The 19,716-nt window shown below is 41.1% G+C and overlaps 1 protein-coding gene across 4 annotated transcripts in view; it reads left to right on the top strand.

Annotated features, from left to right (window-relative positions):
• Nucleotides 1-3,406: 3,406 nt before the first annotated feature.
• Nucleotides 3,407-19,716, top strand: part of TBC1D8B (TBC1 domain family member 8B) — a 37,914-nt gene continuing 21,604 nt past the window's right edge. The window contains exons 1-6 of one of the 4 annotated variants that reach the window (XM_030448963.1): nucleotides 3,407-3,440; nucleotides 11,990-12,100; nucleotides 15,799-15,917; nucleotides 16,547-16,772; nucleotides 17,669-17,909; nucleotides 19,355-19,562. In XM_030448963.1, coding sequence (XP_030304823.1) covers nucleotides 15,852-15,917; nucleotides 16,547-16,772; nucleotides 17,669-17,909; nucleotides 19,355-19,562 — 741 coding nt within the window. In that variant the 5' untranslated portion in view covers nucleotides 3,407-3,440; nucleotides 11,990-12,100; nucleotides 15,799-15,851. The other 3 variants (XM_030448961.1, XM_030448964.1, XM_030448962.1) reach the window with 3 other exon arrangements.

Genomic DNA, 19,716 nt, shown 5'->3' with positions numbered 1-19,716 from the left:
ACACATCTGCTTTGGCTGCATGATTACTGTAATTTCATTCTGTGTTTAACCCACACCACCTCAGGAGGAACCCTTTTCACCGAGGTTCAAACTGGTATTTTTCCTGTGCAGATCTCAACAGAGTTCCAGTCCTGCAGAGGTGCAAAGGTTGGCATTTTGGAATATATGACAGAAAAGCTACTGGCTTTGGCAATTTAGTTTTGGCTTCAGGGGAAACTTGAAACCAAACTGCAGTGTTCAGCCATTGTGAATTAACAGCTATGTAATTGCCTGTGCTGGTTGTTCAGCTGTTGGTTATACAGAATGAAGCCAAAATTTATTTATATAGCTATTTATCTATTTATATAATCTTGGCTATGGTTACTTGAAGGAAGTAATTTACCATTTCTACCAGGTCTTTAATACAGTGAAAGAAAAATTCTGCAGCACTAAATGGATCACTGATGCTGTAAAATGCATTGATTAGACTGTAGGATGATTGTATACTGATTAAGAAAGGATTTAAGTGCCTATAAATAAATTCCTGCAAGCTGACAGAAGCACACTTTGCATCTTAACAGTATTTGGTTAAAAATCCAGTGCCTGAGGGAACTGGAAAAAAATGAAAGACATTAAAGACCTTGAACCCAAGGGAAAAAAAAAAAAAAAAAAAAAAAAAGGTATTTTCCAAGCAGTAGCATGTTTACTGTTAAATATTTATTCAGTTAGCAAAGTTTGAACCTTACATCAGAAAGTAATGCATGTCTTAACATGTCAGTGTTCGTGAGACACCAAAAGCCAAGCTCTGGGTTGGAAATGCCAAGGGCACCTCTCCTTACAATTAGTGTCAGAATTAGACACCCTGTGTTAGATCCTTCATGTTTCCCATCCAAGGCCTTGGGGAACTGGGGAAAACTGAGTAGTAAACATTCCCTTTTGGAATGCTCTTAGAAGAGCAGCATCCATGCAGGAATCCCTCTGTCAGTTCAGCTGGTAAAGCTCCAGGAAGCTGCTGATGTCTCTTATAGGTGGGGATTGAAGCAATTGCCTTGTGGAAAGTGATGTGGTTGTCTATGCAGGAGCTGTTTCCCTTGTCTCATTAATGCTTTATCTGTGTTATTCATCACATGCTGGCTAACAACTCCTAGTTTGTTTTTCCTTTTTATTAAAGGTAAAGCACCAGGAATTCATTATCCCATTAAAAAACCAGATAACAAGAATAGTAGTGTTAGTTAAATCTTTCTTCAGTCCCAAAGGTAAAAAGCTTTTAATTCTACAGCTTCTCTTGCTGTGGTGCAATGAGTGATTGGAAGAAAAAACGAAAAAGTCTCAAACCAGTGCAATTCACCCAGTTTTGAAGAGTTCCAGTGAGGTAAATGTGATTGCACACTTGGTTCTGCTTTCACTGCAGTGCATCTGGGTGGGCAGCTCCTTATGCAACTGGAGCTCAATGGGCACTGCCAAACATTTTTCTTGAGCACTTGGCAAAATGTTGGTGTGCCTGTGCCTGTGCCAGAGCTGGCAGAAGCATCTTTGGTAGTGGAGTACATTTTGGACTGTTGGAAGGGATGAAAATAAGAGAGAAAAAGCAAAAATGCTGAGTTTGCAATCTATACTTTGTGTGTGATATACACGTTTATATTTTTAGAAAGAGCTCAAAGAAGAGCTTGCCAGTTTGAACACCTGTGTGTTCAAACACCTGTGTGTATTTTGTATGATACATAATCATAAAACATTATTCTTGAAAAAAATCCTAGGAAGGTCAATTATGCTAGAAAGAGAGTGCTAAGGGAAGAATCCAGCAGGACAGCAAAGAGCAGAGAAGTTCCTTGGAAATGTGAGTGATCTACTCACTCTGTCTGTACTGACAGATATTGTCAGGACCAGCAGTGAAGCATCTTGCAGGGAGGTGGGAAAGGATGGTAACCTTGAGAATGAGAAGACCCCAGCACCAGTGACCTGAAGGAGAGGAGGCTTCTACTCACAGAGGTTTTTCTTTGCAGTTTTGGTCAACATCAGAAGATACCATTCAGGAAGTATCTTAGGTTTTTAAGGAAGTATCTTATTATTTTAGGAGTTCTTTGGGGTGTAGTGATTGGAGAAGAAACAGCAAGAGAGGGGACTCAGTAGCAGGTGGACTTAGCAGCTGGGTGGCTTTGGCCATGGCTTCATGGGGAGTGCTGATCAGTGCTAATGGAAAGCAAGTCCCAAGGTTTTCTGTCTCACAGCCTTTGGGAAATCCTCAGCTGCCAGGTACATAGGGCAGAAAAGTTACAGCACTTTAGGTTTTTTTTTTTTCAAACCTGGCTGTGACAGAACTGCCCTTTAAATGAGGAAAAGACAGCAAGAGAAGCCTGTAGGAAGAGCAGATACTCAAAGGTGGTCCCTATAATCATGAGTGCCACTGTCTTGACCCTTCACATGACGGGTTGGTTTACTGTAGCACTGAGCAACTGGTAAAGTCAGTGTGCAAATAATCTAAAGAGCCAGTCATTGAGGCCAAGTGCTGAAGTTCTTGCAGACAGATCATGAAAACACTGAGACCAGGAGCCAAGCTGTTATTTAGGCAACCAAAATGCCCACTCTTCTCCAAAACAGCATTGAACTGTGTTGGGTGGTATGAGCAAGATGCATATTGTCTTTTTATATCGTGCAATGTAAGCAGGCATCACTGACCCTGTGTTCTCCTGCAGCTGGTGTGCTGGCTGCTCCTCTGCCCCTGCTGTGTCCTGGACATGCAGGGACACTGTGACCAGGGTGCTGTGGTCGGTGTCGGTGTGCTCATGGCTCCCCTACTCGTGGGTCAGATTTTCCTTGGTTTTTTTCTCCTCCTTGCCGTGCCCCAGGCTCCCGCTGCAGCAGAAGGCTGAGCGCTGGCAGGGAAACCAATGTGAAAGACAAACAAGACCTCTCCTGACGTCTGTCTGTCCCCTGCGCTGAAAATGAATTAACATTTGGCCAAAATAGAATAAAAGGGATTCCTATGACCGGCATATAGGATGAATAATCACCCGAGTAGCTTTATGAAAGTACTTAAGGGACGCGCTGGTCAGGAACCTGCTGCGGCCCTGCCTGACAGGAGTGAGGTTTGGGCCGCAGAGCTCCCGGGCAGGGTCAGGGGGGATGTCGTGTGCCGGGAGCGGGAGGGAGAGTCTCACTTCGACGCTGTGGGGCAGGAGGAGCCATCACTCTCAGCCAGCCTCTCCACGGAGGGACGACCCTGTGGGGCTGTCAGCGGAACCCCCCTGTCTCTCCCTCCAGCCTCCCCTGACGGCCCGGCCGTCCGCTGCCACACAGCCAGGAGGCTGCCGGCCGCGCTGGGCCCGACGGGAGCTGTAGTCCTGATGCAGGGACGCAGTGCGGTCAGCAGTACGCCAGGGACTACAACTCCCAGCATACCCCGGGCACTCCCCCAGCGCTTCCCCCCCCCCGGTGGCGGCGGCGCTTGGCAGCCGGGCTGTGTACGTGGGAGCAGCGGGGCGGGCGGCGCGGCGGGCATGGGCGAGGGCGGCGGGCAGTGAAGGGGCCGCTGCCGCCATGTGGCTGAAGCCCGAGGAAGTGCTGCTGAAAAATGCCCTCAAGCTGTGGGTGCAGGAGCGTTCCAACCAGTACTTCGTGCTGCAGAGGCGGCGGGGCTACGGCGAGGAGGGCGGAGGCGGGCTGGCAGGTACTGCCCGCCCGGGGGGCCGGGGCAGGGTCTCCCCTCAGCTCGGCTGTGGGGCGGGGCCGCCGCAGCCCCGGTACCTCCGGAGACGGCGGGGAGGCCGGAGGAGGAGGGTGGGGGGGCGGCGGTGGCCGCTTGCCGGTCCTGGGACCCCCTGCTCCTGAGGGGCAGGGAGGAGGGGAGGCCCGGCCGGGGTTGGAGCCCTTGACCTTCAGGAGGCTTCTCATGGGTTCTCTTCAGCCACCCCGCAGCCCCGTTTCCTTGTTCCTTGCGTGAAAGGGGAATTGCAAAGGGCGTCCGGGGAAAGGCGGGGTTGGTGAAGTTGCCGTCAGACTCCGGGTGGGACGGGGCCTGCAGGTGCGGGTGGCATCCCGGGGGGAGCAAGGGACATCCCGGGGGGAGCAAGGGACAACCCGGTGGTCAGGGGACATCCCGGGGGTCAGGGGCAGCTCTGGGGGTGGTGGGTAGAGCCGAGGGCAGCATAGCCCAGCGCTTGGTACCAGTTAACAGCCCTTGTTGCCTCAGCAGCCACCCTGGCAGGGTTAGATTTGCAGCTTGTTGGAAGAGGGGATATCAGAAGGAATGAGGGATCTGCCTTGCTTTGGCAAGGGTCTCCTTTCCAAATCACTTTTCCCACATGCATCTGAGGTTGCTTGGAATGAGCACCTGCTAAGGCATTCCTGACTGCTTATTGTAAAAAGCAGAAGATGATTTGATGGAGCATTTCAGGAGATGTGGGTCTGGAAAGTCACAGGGCATTGACCACCACGTAATAAACTGTTTAATGAGAACTTCAAGATATGGAACTGAATTTCTATTTTTAATTCTCGCCTCCTTGTGTAATTGTGCACTGCAGGGACCCCAGCTGCCACTGGGACCTCTGTTGTGGTGGTGGCTATTGGGACTAGAACTGACTCCTTTGGTCATGTCAGTCCTTGATCCTGTCAAGGAGAAACACTACAGGGAAGCAGAGAAAGGTTGTTCCTGGGTGGGATATGGCTCTTGTGTGTTTTGCATGAATTGCCTCTCTCTGGGTTTTCTAGGCCCTCTCTAGTTGTGTCATTATAAAGTGAGCTATATTAAACATGAGGCTTATGTATTGAAATGTTAATTCACTGTAGCAGACAAAAACACAGAGTCCAAACTTTATGATGATGAAGGTCAGATGTAGAATTAGTCCTCCCAGATGGAGCTGGGGCATTCTTCATTGGCATCTGAAGCACTTGCAGGGTGCCAGGAAAGTGTAAAAAGAAAGCATCACAAACTCCCAGATTCTCTTCTAGACATGTAATAATATTTTAGATAGATGGATAATGTTAGGCATCAGTTTAGAGCCAAAGGTGGTATTCTTCAACCTTGGAATTCTTGCGGTTGCAAAGCTAGATTGGCCATTCTCTGCCTTGGTATCTTGGGAAGCCAGGGGAGCTCAGTTCATATGAAGGGTTTGTTGTTTTTTTTTTCCAGTGAGGCAAAATTTATTTAAGAACTGTGACTGAAGTGAAATGATTTTAACTAGAATTAGGTGTTCAAACATTCTCATAGGCTTACAGCTGGAGAAAAAGCTGAAGTCTCCTAGTGCCCTTCAGTTTTTGTTGGAGGTGAGGCTTCCATCACTACTCTGCTGTCCTTGATAGCATTTGACAGCATGGAAAAATTCTTGGCTGGCATAGTTCCTGTTGTATGCTTTTTTTTTGTAATGTGACATTGCACATTTTATTTCTGTTGTCATAATGTTAGGTTCATACAGATTTCTTCTATACAAGTTGTTCTTTCCAGTGTACAGAAACAAAGGGTGAGATGTTATTGAGGTAAAACTGTGAATAAGAAAGATGAACAAGAAAACTGGAAAAAATTGCAGTTAGATCTGTGTTTGTGGTTTTGAAAATATTTGAACCTCCAAGGTATAAGCTAGCAGAATTTGCTATGCCTGATTCTCATTTTGTATTGCTGTGTGTCACTCAAGAAAATTAGTGCTTACTTTAGAAAAAAACCAGCTATTATCTGATGAAGTCATGGCAAATGTGCCAAGTAGAATCTGGTTCTCCTGAATATCATTTTTCAGCTGATGAGAAAAAGCCAGAGGTGACTGGCAGCACCGAGGGACTGGGGATTTATGTGTGAAGGAGGCAGGCAGCAGTGCAAGATTAAATCTGGAGGGAAGAGAGGGGCAGGAAATGGAAGAAAAATGAACAGTGCTTCAGGGTTTGGATAGCAGTAACGGGGACTTGCTGAGGAGGCAGCAGCAAATGATTCCTAAGAATACAGGGGTACAATTGTGAAGAAGGAAGGGAGGTGTGGATTTTGAGGAAGCAGCCAATAGCTGGAGAAGGAAGAGAGCAAGGAGAAGAAAATGATAACAGAGAGACACTTACCTGAAGGAAGGCTGAGAATTCTGGTGCTGTCCCAGGATTAGAAAGAAGTTACAGGACCCAAGTGTGATCTCTGGATGGCTTGTGTCCCCACAAAGCATAGTTCTGAGTTGGCTGGTGTGGATAAAAATTGACAGAAATACTTTGTGCTGGTTTTGTTTAGCTTTAGCTCTCTCCCTGAAGGTATGCACCTGCCCAGCTTTACATTTTATTCTTTCCTTTCTTAGACCTCACCTAAGGATATAGATATTGTAACCAGTTTGACTGGTTCTACTTCCTGGTAATTCAGCATGAAATGGTCTGTCCCAAAGTTTATTACTGTACCTCTGGCAGTGCTAGAAGATGACTACTGCTTGTTCTGTCTCCTGTGGAGTTGCTTTGGGAAAGCTACTCAGATTTCCTAGAACATATTGATAAGAATGTAGTTAGGCAGAATGGCCCATGTGCTGCAGGTTACTTATGGTGACACAAAACCTGTGTTGTGGATGCACATGCTGTAGCTAAGGTCTAGTGGGGTTAAGCACCTTGGCCACAGAGATGCTGCTTTGGTTATAGTCAGGACCATAGACAGGACCATAATTAGGAGGTGGATGTTCCTGCAGCAGTTTTACAAATGAGTATTTGGTGTCAGAAAATACCAGTCTTTCACTGAAATGTGAACAAATAGATTACTTATTTTCTGCTCCCATTGTTTTAATTTGCCTTTTTGTGCTTGGGAAATTGATGTGAAATGTAACTGCGAGAGGAGAAAAACTTACCAAAGAAATAGATGGTTGGAACTGGTCTTCCCTGCTTGTTGTATGTGCTGTGTTTGGAAAGGGAAGGAAATACCCTGACTCTTCAAGTCTTGGGTGTCCTGCAGCAGATATTGCCATCTGAAATCTGTAGAAGGCCTGTGCTGGTCTTCCTGCTTTTTAAAAGATGTATCTTGTCTGCAGCATCACCAGCTAGCTCACAGCACAGGAGACAGCTAGGGTGTGTGTGCTGGGGAAGCTTCCTTATCTGGTTTCTGTCCAAAGGAGTAAGTTGAAGTACTATCAAGTAGCAGATGTCAATGGCAAGGATCTTGTCTTAACAGAATTTCATGGTAGACCAATTAAAAACATGGTTGGTGATTTCTACAAATTTAAAGAATTTTATTTCGGCAGGAACTGCAGGACATGAGAGGAAACTTGCTCTGTAGCTAGGTTTAGTATCCAGCAAAGGGAATGCTTGCTTTTCTGAACTTAAAGGTCTGTGCTGTGACATCACTAAATACATAGCAGTAGAATAAATGGCAGAAATAATTTATTTCTACTGTTGTTTTAGCACACTGACCATTTGGGGTGTCTTGCTTGCTGCATGTCTTCAGCTGATAGGAATTGAAAGGAAAACTTGCTGGCTAGTGAAGGTCTGAAATGATCTTTTTTCAGCAGATGTAGCAAAGATTATTGCAGTGCATATATCCTGGAGCAGGTTTGCTGGCAGGTCGTGTGACCACATGGGAGACCCATGCTGGGGCAATCTGTTTCTGGAGGACTGCACCCTGTGGAAAAAAACCCACAGGAGCAATTTACACAGAACTGTATTCTGTGGGAAGGGCTCCTGTTAGAGAAGTCCATGGAGGAGTGGTTCATGGAAGGGACCCTGGGCTGGAGCAGGGTAAGAGTGTGAGGAGGAAGGTGCAGCAGAGACAAGGTGTGATGAACTGACCATAACCCCAGTTCCCTCTGTACCACTGTGGGTGGAGGTAGAGAAAATTGTTGAGTGAAGTTGAGCCTGGGAAGACGGGAGGGAGGAGAGGAAGGTATTTTAAGATTTGATTTTATTTCTCATTATCCTGCTCTGTTTTGATTGGCAATAAATGCAATTAATTTCCCCAAGTCAAATCTGCTGTGATGGTAATTGCTGGGTGATCTCCTTGTTCTTATCTCTACCCCCAAGCCTGTTGTGTCTTTTTTTCCTCCATCCAGTTGAGGAGAGGGAGTGATGGTTCAGCTTTGGTGGGCACCTGGTGTCCAGCCAAGGTCAAGCCACCACATCTATCTACCACAAACAATCTTTCTTGTGGTACAGCATTTTTTCCCCTCTGGTTCTCTCTGATGAGCTTCTGAATGCTTCAGGTTTTAGATGTGAGAAGTTATTGCTGAAATGAAGCTGACTGTAGCTGCAGAGAGTCACTTTCTGCAGTTGTTCTCTCTCAGGGAAAGCTTTTACAGTACTTTCAATCAGTTCCTTTTCATGATGATGTAAATAAAATAAGAGTTAGACCTCCGTTGTTCATTAAAGTGTCTGCTTTTCCAAATCCTTAGTGTAAAGGGGCTGACCAGTGCTGTGCTAATAGAACATTTCTGCTTGTAAAGAGCTCTTAGAGTCATAAATATTTTATATTCTTTAACACTTATAATGTAGCAAATGAGGAGGATGTCTGATCCTGTTTTAATATAATTAATTATTGACCTCAAAGGCACCATTATGCAGTAAAGCAGAGAACAGGTTTGTGCTAACTTTTGCTTCAGAACAGTCATGCTCTTAAAAAGAAGACAGCAGCATGTTTTCTTTGCTTCTGATTCTCCAGTGGTGAAATGGAACTTCTACTGTTAGCATGACATTTGTTTCACCAAGGATAAGAAGTAGTCCAATTGCTGGATGTGATATACATGTTTAAAACAAAAAGTATTATCCATAGGAAAAAAGATGTAATTGGCAGCTATTCCAGGAAAAAAAATTATCTTTGAGATTGTGGGTTCAGAAGAAGAAGAACAAAGCAGAGAAAAAAGAGAGCACCAAGTACTCTCTTGATGTTCTTAGTGAAATAAATTCAGAATAACAAAGTGGTGTTGCCCCCAAATGCTAAAATGCTGGGCAGTTATTTTTGTTAGCATGTTGGTTTTATTGCTCTAAATTGGTACATCTGAGACCAACGTTAATTGCTGAAATGTTTCAATGGGTGTCTGCATCTAATGGTGGTATTTTGTTTTATAGACTTTTGGGAAGACTACATCCCTGTTTCAAAGCTATTCTGGATTCCTTACCCTTTATTTTATATATATATATATATATATATTATTTTCTAGGGTATTTTACCCTGTTTATTGAAGCATCTAGGGTATTTCCTATTGTTTTACTCAAGCAGCTATGAAACTGAAAATGTTTTTTAAAAGCAGAGCCCTTTCTCTCTGCAAATGTGCATCACCTGCCGTATCTACAACTGAAGTCATTCCCCAGGTGAGGCAAGAGGATGATTTGGGTGGAATCTGCAGTAGAAACTGGCTTTGAACAGAGATTAGAGTAGATGACCTATAAGGTTATCCATAAAACCTGTTTGACACCAAAATGTACTGCATTTCTTTAGCAAGGGATTGGCAGTTCTGGCCTGAGCTGCTTTGTTCCCCTTGCCTCCTTTATGGAGATAACACAAGTGCCTGGGCTGAGCAGATACTGATTCTGTTGTTACCTAAACCTTTATTATATGGTTAATGTCCTTGTCATTACTACACATGGATTTTAAAACTGTGCAACCCTGGAAGTGAATCATTCCTCAGTGGACTGATGTAAATTGAATTAGCAAAGTGCCAGCAAACCACTCAGCAGTGGCCTCACTTGCCTGGGTGAATGTGGTCCTTGATTTCCCATTGGGAAATGGCAAAAAAAGGGAATGCTTTCTGAGAAGCACCCGACAACTTGTAGTTATGGAAACCTTGACTGATAACACAGTATTCGAAAAAATTGCAGCTCAAAGAGTGCTTTCAGCACTAGGGTAAGGAGGTGAAACTGCTGATTTCTCACAATTATGCCAGTGGCTGTAGCTGTGGAATTAATTCTTAAGGTACTGAGTACTTATGGGCTCAAGTGCAAACCTGTAGTCTAGATCACAAATCAGTATTGAGTAGTGGGGCTGTTGAAGTGACTGGTGCTAACCTGATTTTATGTCTAAAATCTAATGACCTTCCAAGCAGATGGCCTTTTGAGGAGTGCTGCTTTCTAGGGCACTGCTGTGATCATTTTCTCAGGCTGGGCACCTGCATCAGCCTTACAAATAGTGATTGCTGTCCTTGCAGTCAGTATCATAACAGCAATGATGTTAGGAGAATTATGAATGAAATAATAAAACATTTGCTGAAGCAAAGCCAACATTGAGATCAGCTCAGTGTTATGACTCACTCAGTGAGCCAAAGCTTTTTAAAGAGAAATAAATGTTATCTATTCAATGTCTGATTTCAGTTAGAAACTATTAAAAATTCTCCTTTCCTACAGTAACTTACAGTCTATGAATTGCAGACAAGACAAGATAATACAATTGCTGTAATGTACTGGTCTTTGAGGTTTTTGTGTGTGTGCTTTTCATTATTCACTTACATTTTTTTAAGAGAAGCAAAAGCTTCTCAAAAGCATTCTGAAACTTGAATAGCCACAGTAAGATAGTCAGACAGGCTCTGTGCTGGAAGTGTACCCTTAGAAAAACCATGTTCTGAGGAGGATTGTCTAGACTTGGTAATTTTGTCTTACCTTGATTTATTGTATTCTCTCACAAATGTTATTTTTCAGAATTTGAGAGGGATTAATGGAAATAAAGTGGAGAAAGAGGTATCAGAAGCCAACATAAAAATTCTGAACTTTTGAAGGATGCAGTTGAAATGATCTTCTATGGAATATTAAAAACTTGAATCAAAAGATTGTTTTCCATTAAAAATGGAAGGGTATTTAGAGGTGCTGTAAAGGATATATCAACTTTGGTTAGGAGCTCTCTACATTAATAGCCTTTTTTTGTGGGAATACCTTGCACCCAGTATCTCAGCAGGTTTGAGGAACAGACTTCACAGCATCTCTTTGGGTAATTGCATCTCTCACCTTTTTGGGTAAACTCTTGTCTTATTTTGCAGTTCTGTAGGAGAATAAAAGCTCTGTGATTGCTTTGGTAATTTTGCTGTAGCTGAATTTTTCGTTTATGTGGCTCTGCTAGAAGGATAGCAAACATAGGAAATAAAGGAAACAAGATATTGTTGCTTGTATTTCCATTTCTGTTGAAACAAGAAGAAAAAGCATTACATGTGCTTCAGGATCCAAAAGCTTGTATTTTTTCTAAATATGTTTTTCTCAATTCCCTGATTCTTAGATTAGGAAAGAAGTTTTAAGATATCTGGGCTAGTATTTTTATTACTGTGCAGAAAGAATAGTTTTGACAACCAAGATAAAATACATCCTAGTTTTCTCTGGAAACCTTTTACTCCTTTATGTGGAGAGTGACAGTATGTGTCATTAATGAAATTAATGTATTGTTATATGAACTTTTTTTCATAAGAACTAATTCAATATTTATTGGCAGGGAGGTGATATGACCATTGTATCTTGGGTGTAAACTCTGTATGGGAATAATGTGTTTTATGTAATATATTTATGCAAGTGAGGGTAGAATAAATATTTGTGTTCCATGCTTTATGTAGGTGTCATCTGCTAGACTGTTTATGAAGCATGGCAGGCATTTTCTAGCTCTAGTGTCCTCTGAGCAGCAAAACTTTCATATGTATAGAAAGTATGGTATGGTGTTCTCATATAAAAATGATAAGATGTTCATAAAAAACTGACATAAAGGAATTAGTCTCCTAAGAGCTGTTTCCTGGGCCTGCAAAAGAGAACAGCAGTAAATGACTGGATAAGAGGTAGTTCAGTTACTGCTTGTGCTCACTGAAGGCTCAGAACCACTGTGTTACATTTCAGGTTATCCTCTGCTTTCCCATGCCAAATAGCTGTCACTTCCAAGGGGATCATCTCAAAAACTTCTCCCCCATTTTGTGTTTGTAAGGGCTTTTACTGCATCCAAACATCATCACTTCCCAGAGAGGCTCCTCTGCAGGCACTTTCTGCTTTGCTCATTTGTGCTTCTTGTTGCCTTGGAGTTCATTATCCCTTAGTGGGTAGCATTCCAAAGGGAGGGATCAGTGCACCTTTCAAACCCTCAGTTTCACAATGCTGTGTACATTTTTCTTAAATGCAACAGGTCTGCTGGTGGGGACATTGGATGCAGTGTTGGATTCTACATCGAAAGTCGCCCCATTTCGTATCCTGCATCAGACACCAGACTCTCAAGTCTACTGGTCCATTGCATGTGGTATGTACCATGACTTAGAAGCTGGCTGAATTTATAAAGTGAGAAATGAGTGTACAATAGATGGGATCCATTTTTGGATTAATCCTCTCACGTCATTAGTCATTCCTGTGACCTCTAAATGCTTTTAAATTATTTGCAAACCTGTGGCTGACAGTAATGTGCAGCTCCAGTTTTTTAGAATATATAGAATCATAGAATCACAAAACCATTCACTCTGGAAAAGACCTCTAAGACCATCCAGTCCAACTTTCAGAGTCTTCATGGTATAACTTCCAATTGTCTGCTTTCTGCAGCCCATCAGGTACTGAAGCTCTCAGAATAACAGAGGCACGGCCTTTTCTTCTGTTAGCTACTAGTGTAACTTGGCACAGTTTAGGATTTTAGGGATAAGCTGACCCTTGGGAGCACTAAGTATGCTGTAGGTAGGAGTAACAGGAGCTGGTTATCCTGGTGGATTTTTCTGTTGTCTCTTTGCTTGTTAAAATGAGCCAGGTTCACAGCTGTGGTCATGGCTGGTCAGATGTGTTGTGCCTCTAGTACAAGATATTTTTCTTATTAATCAGTTTATTAATCAGTACAAAATGGAAAAGAAAATTGACCATGAGAGTGAAGTATGTGGTTTTTTCCTAAAGCATGCATAGGTTTATTTTGTTGTGTTTGTGGTTTTGTTTTTAAGTATAAGTTTTGCAGCTTCTCCTGAAAATGAAGTCTTAATTCCTTTATACAGGCTGAGTGTTCAGAGAGACCTCCATTCCAAAAGCTGAGTGTACTCTTCTAATCTTAATGTGCATCATCCTTTTTCTTCTGAGGCATGGTCTTGTCTTTATACTGAAATTAATTCATTTTGTCCTGGGGTCTAATGGGTCTAATGTTAAAAAGTCACTGCTGTGGAATTAATCTATTTCTTAGGCTTATTGAAAACATCTATAACTACAGTGAGAAAGAACCATGTGTTTTAATTCATTATTCCATGGTTTGTTTGTTTTTTTTTTTTAAATTAGTAGCATTTTTTAAAAGAAACAAGACTTCATCTAGACTTCTCTGGGCTCTAGGCCTTCCCTTTAGCTGCCTGTGGCAAAAGATGAGTTTGCAGGAATTCTGCCTTTCTGCAAACACTTCCATGCATAAGTAATTCTACTAGTAAATGCTGTTCTGTTGTGAAATTAGATTTTGCTGTTAAAGCTTTAAATGAAAAATTGTGATTCTTGCTGTCTTTCTGTGCAGTTAACTGAACATCTAAAAAAACAAATCTGCATTTTGAAAGTAGCTAATAGCTTGCACATTTGATGCTCCAGTGCTGATCTGCTCCTGTTCACGTTCTGCAAGGACTTCTCTAAAGGGCAGTAGTTTTATTAAAAATTCATGCAGTTCATTACATGTCACTTTAAAAGGGCAGCTTTATGAATCTGATAGTATTTGAACAGTTTGTGAATCAGCAGTAAATAAAATTTTAGACCTACTTCTGAAGAAGCCAGAATTGATGGTGGCAGGCTATCAAAAAGGTACTTTGAGAAGTGTGTTGGAAAGGTACTCTGGGGAATTCTAATGCCAGCAGGTCAGCTCTTGAGAAATATAAAAGGTAATCTTCACCTTAGGACTGAATTTCTATCAGTTCTCTGCTATGTAAGTGCACTTTATAACCAAAGGCTACATAATGTGTATATTGTGTTAGAGAACAGATTGTCCCTTCTGTGAAGTGAAGAAATTGAGGAGAGGTTTTGTCCTGCTGTCTGACAGGGTCTGACACAGTGCTTCTAAATAATTTAAGTACTTATTAAAAAGTTTCATCTTCACTGTGTCACATCTGTGCCTCTGGTTCACACTGTGACTCAAATAATTAGTCTACATGTGTAGTCTGAGAAAAATAATTAGTTTGTTATTTAATTGCTACGTTAATTACTCTTCATATAGTTTTTAAAGTGTTGCAAATTCAGTCTGTGTAGTGCATTCTAACTATAGCTGTATTCACAACAATATCTCTTAATTCCCAAGGCAACTTGAAGTAATTCTGTGGAGTCCATTGAAAGTTGTTTAATTAGTCTTTACAAAGTAAATGGAGAAAAAAAGAAATCATTAAAGGTGTGTTCTTGCTTAGGGATATTGTTGTATGTGATTACACTGACTGATTTTATTTGTGAGCATTCCTCTGGAGGATGAAACTGCCAATTAATTTATATTCTAGAATCCCCTTGTTCAAACCTATGTAAATTCTTTCCCTCCCTCTCCCTATCTCCTACCTCATGTCTTAAAGAATTAAAAGAATTCAGTATTGAATTTGCTGAACCTCTACTGTTGTTTCACTACTATTATCTCCTCTCATTACCTATTACCACTTGCATAATTTGTAATTATGTGAAAAGAATAAGATTAATTACCACAAGCAGTTTGAAGTTGGCCTACCACATTTCTCTATTTGTGAAAGTAGCTGGTGGGTAAGGATGTTTCTCTGAATTTAAAGTAAACCAGTTATCTAAATGTATTTCTGGAAAATAGATAGGTTTTTCTTTGCTACAAAATTGCATTATCATTCACCCTATAGTAGGTGATACCTCTGAAACAATGAAGCAATGTAATAAGTACATTAAGTACCATGGTTGGGTTTTCTCTAAGGTGTTTGAAAATGCAGTATTTGTATTTCTGGAACACTGAATTTTATCTTGGTTATTGATTGGAGGTTTAAGTTACTCCTCCTCTTGCACATATGTAATGAAAGGAAACAGTCCCTATTCCTGTGTGTTTGAGTCCCAGGGGATCCAGAAGAAAGAAATACTAATTCTGTGGGTGCCAAATGTTGTTTCAAGGATTGTTCTGCCTATATGAATCAGTGAGCTTTTTTTTCTGCATCAGTAGTTGGTTCTGGAATATATTTTCCATGTGGGGTGCAGCTGTGGTTCTGTCCACCTGTAGAAGTCTGCAACTGCATGAAAACAAGGTGGTGTTTGGAATTACAGCATGAGCAGAATTTAACTGTAGCTAGGATGTCATTGTTTCCTGAGTGGTGGTTGCCTTAGCTTGAGCATGGTTAGAAATAAAGTTTAATTGTGACTTGATAGAGAACAAGATAAAACCTTGGCTTCTGTGCACAATTAATTGTTTGATGTAAGCAACATAAATTTTCAAATACCCAAAGAGAATCCTCTGCTACCCTCCTGGTTATGGTGATGTGTGCTTTACATCCTTGCACATGTTAGAAGGGATTTTGCACAACAGCTCTTGGAGTTCTACTCTGGAAACTGTTGTGGACCAGTGATCAAAGGTGTGGACCAGATATCAAAGACTTGGATTTGTTTTTCTTCTTAGCCTCATGAATTTGATCTCACATTTCCCACCTTCTTGACTATGAGACTGGAAGTGTTCCAGCAAAGCTCTGCCATCCCTGCTGGGGAGGTGCTGCTGAGCTGAAGGCACTGGCTGTGCAGGTCTGGGCTCAGCACTGGGCCACACACTATTGGCTAAGCTGAGATGCTTCTGTATGGAAAGGCAGAAATACAGTTGCATAAAGGGTTTGAAAGATAAAAACACAGCAGTATACAATTTTAATGTACACAAAATACATTTGAGAGCTATGATTTGGCTTTGTGTTTCTGAATTCCTTTGTGAACTGGGAAATTGCTAAGGATTCTCTTAGTTAATATTTTAAGTAAAATGATTAAAGTCTGTCCTAATTTTAAGTAATAGTAACTTTCTGTTTCAATCAGGATCCAGCAGAGAAGAAATAACAGAACACTGGGACTGGTTAGAACACAATGTTATGAACACTTTATCAGTGTTTGATTCAAATGAAGATATTACAAGCTTTGTCCAAGGAAAGATAAGAGTAAGTAACAGGCAAATGTCATAATGGGCAAAGGCTAAGTATTCTTTTCCTCTAAACATACACAAATTTTATGTCCCCTGGAGAATACCAAAGGAGAGCACAATAATGTTACATACTTCTGCCTGAGTAGTATGTTGCTGTTAACTGCAGCACACTCCATTGTTCCTGTTTATCTGCCCCACAGGTAGATGAGGTTTTTTGACAAACTTTTCCTGGCAAGTGAGACACCTTTATGTAGTGGGCTAAAACTAAACTGCTGATACATTATTTCACAGTAGTTTTAATAATGCCTGGAAAATGTATGGTATATTTTTTGGGATGGTGCAATAGTGCATTTTATATGTGCTACATATTTAGCCCAGGAATTATTGTGATTAAAGGAAGAAAATATATCCATTTCAGAAGAAGAAACCTGGGAGTGTGTGGGAAACTTGTTGGATGAGTCTGAAATAGCACACTTGATTTGTGACCTCAGTGTGTTTTGATCCTCAGACCTGTTTTGAACCTTCTTCCTGTTCTAAAACCTACTATGCTGTTAGGAGAATACTGTACTGCATGCATGCAGATGCATTTAGAGACCTCCTGGCCATATGGATGCATATGTAAAGAATCTGGTTCTTTCATTTTAGGGTTTGATTGCTGAAGAGGGAAAAGGTTCTTTTGTAAAAGAAGATGATCCTGAGAAGTTTCGTGAAGGTCTCATGAAGTTTGAAAAGTGTTTTGGATTACCAGAGCAGGAGAAGTTGGTTACCTATTACTCCTGCAGTTACTGGAAGGGCAGAGTGCCCTGTCAAGGATGGCTTTATCTTAGTACCAACTTCCTTAGCTTTTATTCATTTTTGCTGGGAGCAGAAAGTAAGTAAGCCTCCATACTAAGTCTTCACATGTTACTGCTTATCTTTCACCTTCAGAAGAATTCTTCCTGTGTCCTAGTGGAACTCTCTGCAAGTCAGCCACGTGAGCAAATGTCAACACAGAACACAGAAAACTGCAAACATAAAATAATTTATGGAAATTAATACACTTGTGTAAATTACTACACAAGTCTGTTAATTTTCTTCTACCCTTTTAAACTTTGGAAGGAAAGCAGACCTGTTGCAGTTAACTGTAACTAAAAGTTGTCTGTCACCTTTAGTTTGTGCTGCATCTAAATTCAGCCTGGAATTACAGTTATTTCTTTACACACACAGACTTAATTTTTCATGTGAATGCACTAAGCACACATCTTTTTTTTTCCTATGTACCATTAGAAATGCCCAAACAAATGCCTCTAAGCATGAGCTGTATTTATGTGAAAACTTGAAAGCATAACCTTTCTAAGGAAATTTTCATTTTTAGTGGGAAATGTTATAGCTACTGGGCTGGTTTCTCTAATGCCAATACATGATTGATTTAGTTTAAGAAGCCCTATTAGTAAACTTTTGAAATGAGATAGCTTATTTGATGGTGTTTGTTTGAAATTTGCAGTTTCACACGAGAGCAAAGAAAAGGTGATGTAAGCTTGTATTTTCATACATGATGTGTCTTTATTAGAAAGAATTTTATAGGAAGAAAAACTTTAGAATTATTTTCTAGGAATTGTGAGAGAGTGGTTTTTGTGCTTGTGAGTTTGTAGATCTTCCCAAGTGTTTTATCATTTAACTGTGTTGCTTAATTATATTTTATTAGTGCTGTTGACTACATTTTTTTATTTCTGTGAGGGTAGCAGCTAACCAGAAGTTACTCACATCTGCCTGTATTTGTGTTTTCAGTAAAACTTATTATCTCTTGGGATGAAATATCGAAACTGGAGAAGACTTCTAATGTGATTCTGACAGAGAGCATTCATGTGTGCTCCCGTGGGGAAGATCACTATTTTTCCATGTTTTTGCACATTAGTGAAACATTCCTTCTCATGGAGCAGCTGGCAAACTATGCTGTCAGGAGACTTTTTGATAAGGAGACGTTTGAAAATGACCCAGTCCTTCATGACCCCCTGCAGATCACTAAGAGGTAATATATTACTTAATATCTACCTGCTCTGGACCCTGTACTTCTTTAGGCAAAGGGAAAGAGAATCCTTGTCTCAAGGAGGTTTGTAAATGTCAGCAAAGCTGGTGTTCACTTAAAGAAATGTCTCGTTACAATTTAGGATCAAAGCAATGTGAGGCATTTTAATTTATTGTTACTTTGCAGTGTCAATAGTCTATATGAAGACAGGAAGTGATGAACCCTTCAAAGCTGGTCTGAAACTATGGGGTTTACTGTAATCTGGATTTTTAGAAGTATTCTAGCAGCATTTAGGATTAGAAAATTAAGAGTAAGTGTGAGGAATCTCCAAAGAGAGATTAGGAAGGATAAGGAGACTAAATAATTTAATAGAAGTGTAAATAATAACTGCATCTGCCAATGGAGATGGGTGATAGAATCAATGATTTGCAGCAGGTCCATGGCTTTCCTTACTTAAGACAATATTTTAGGCAGTGGGAAAGATGTGTATGTAAGTAACCTGGTGATTAGGGTCCTTTCTTCTCAAGGAAGGTGTATACTTCTTTCTTGTAGTAGTTTCATGGTTTTTCTTCAGTTCTGGTTCTGGTTTCTCTCAAAGCAAATGCTGCCTTTGGCTCAGAGAGCTGTCCAAACACTCACTCAAGCATTCAGGTTTTAGTCTGTGGCCCTCAGCTATTTACTGTGAAAAGTAACCAGGAAAAGCCAGTCTGTTATTAGGTAATTTAAACTCACATGAAGGGACTAACTCTTTGTTGTGCTGCCTATCTGCAAGTCAGAACTTATGATAAAGCATTTTTTACATTATTGTTCCCACTTTAAGATCCATGCACCTATGATTTAAGAAAAAAACCCCCACAAAACTGTTTAGTTTTACAGTACACTGGTAATAAAACTTGTTTTAGGTTGTATGTCCTGGGTAGTTGATCGCTCAGTTTGGTAGCAGTGCTGGAAGCAGATGTTGTTCTACAGCCAAAATGTTGTTTCTGTCTACAGTTACCTGTGAGGAATTAGCCTGTGGCAGATGTTTACAATGTGCTACATTTGTAGCTAATTAATGCTGTATCAAGCCCAAACTTGTTTTAGGTTTAAATGGACTATTTTGGTGGGTGGGGAAGCAGAGCATCTTAGGTTATTAGTATGTTTTTCTGCTCTACTTGTAGGCCCTGATTCAGCAAAATGCTTTACTGTGTAAGAACATGCTTAAATCTATTCCTGTTTAGTATTTAACTGTTTTGTTAAGTGGGTGAACAGAGACAGAAGTGGTCCTGCCTTTTTTTCCTCTTTGAGCAAAACATTGAGCCTTCCAGGTGAACCCCATGGATTATGGGAGAGCATGATGTTTTACTGACTTTTCCCAAGGTATTTTTTAACTTTGTAAAGACATGTTAAACTTATTTAATTTTTCTTTTCTTTCTCCTACCCTGTTTTTTATTTTATTTTTAATCTAGAGGCCTGGAAAGCCGAGCCCACAGTGAGCAGTTTAGTGCATTCTTCAGATTACCCAAGGAAGAGACCTTGAAGGAAGTTCACGAGTGCTTCTTATGGGTTCCTTTCAGTCATTACAACACTCATGGCAAAATGTGTATTTCAGAAAACTACATTTGCTTTGCTAGCCAGGATGGCAGCCTGTGCAGTGTAATCATTCCATTGAGAGAGGTAATGCACAGTACAAATCAGAGCCAGTTATACCAGAAATATTGCACTTCTGTAGTTTTATTCCAGTTTAGCAGATTTTCATTACAATCTGCTTTACATGATGTCATACATATCTCTCTACCTTGCATACTACATATAGGAATTCTGTCTGAGG

Source organism: Calypte anna, chromosome 4 (assembly GCF_003957555.1).
Source record: "Calypte anna isolate BGI_N300 chromosome 4, bCalAnn1_v1.p, whole genome shotgun sequence".
Classification (NCBI taxonomy): domain Eukaryota; kingdom Metazoa; phylum Chordata; class Aves; order Apodiformes; family Trochilidae; genus Calypte; species Calypte anna.
Note: the sequence above shows the minus strand (reverse complement) of the source record. Positions and strands in the feature narration are given on the sequence as shown.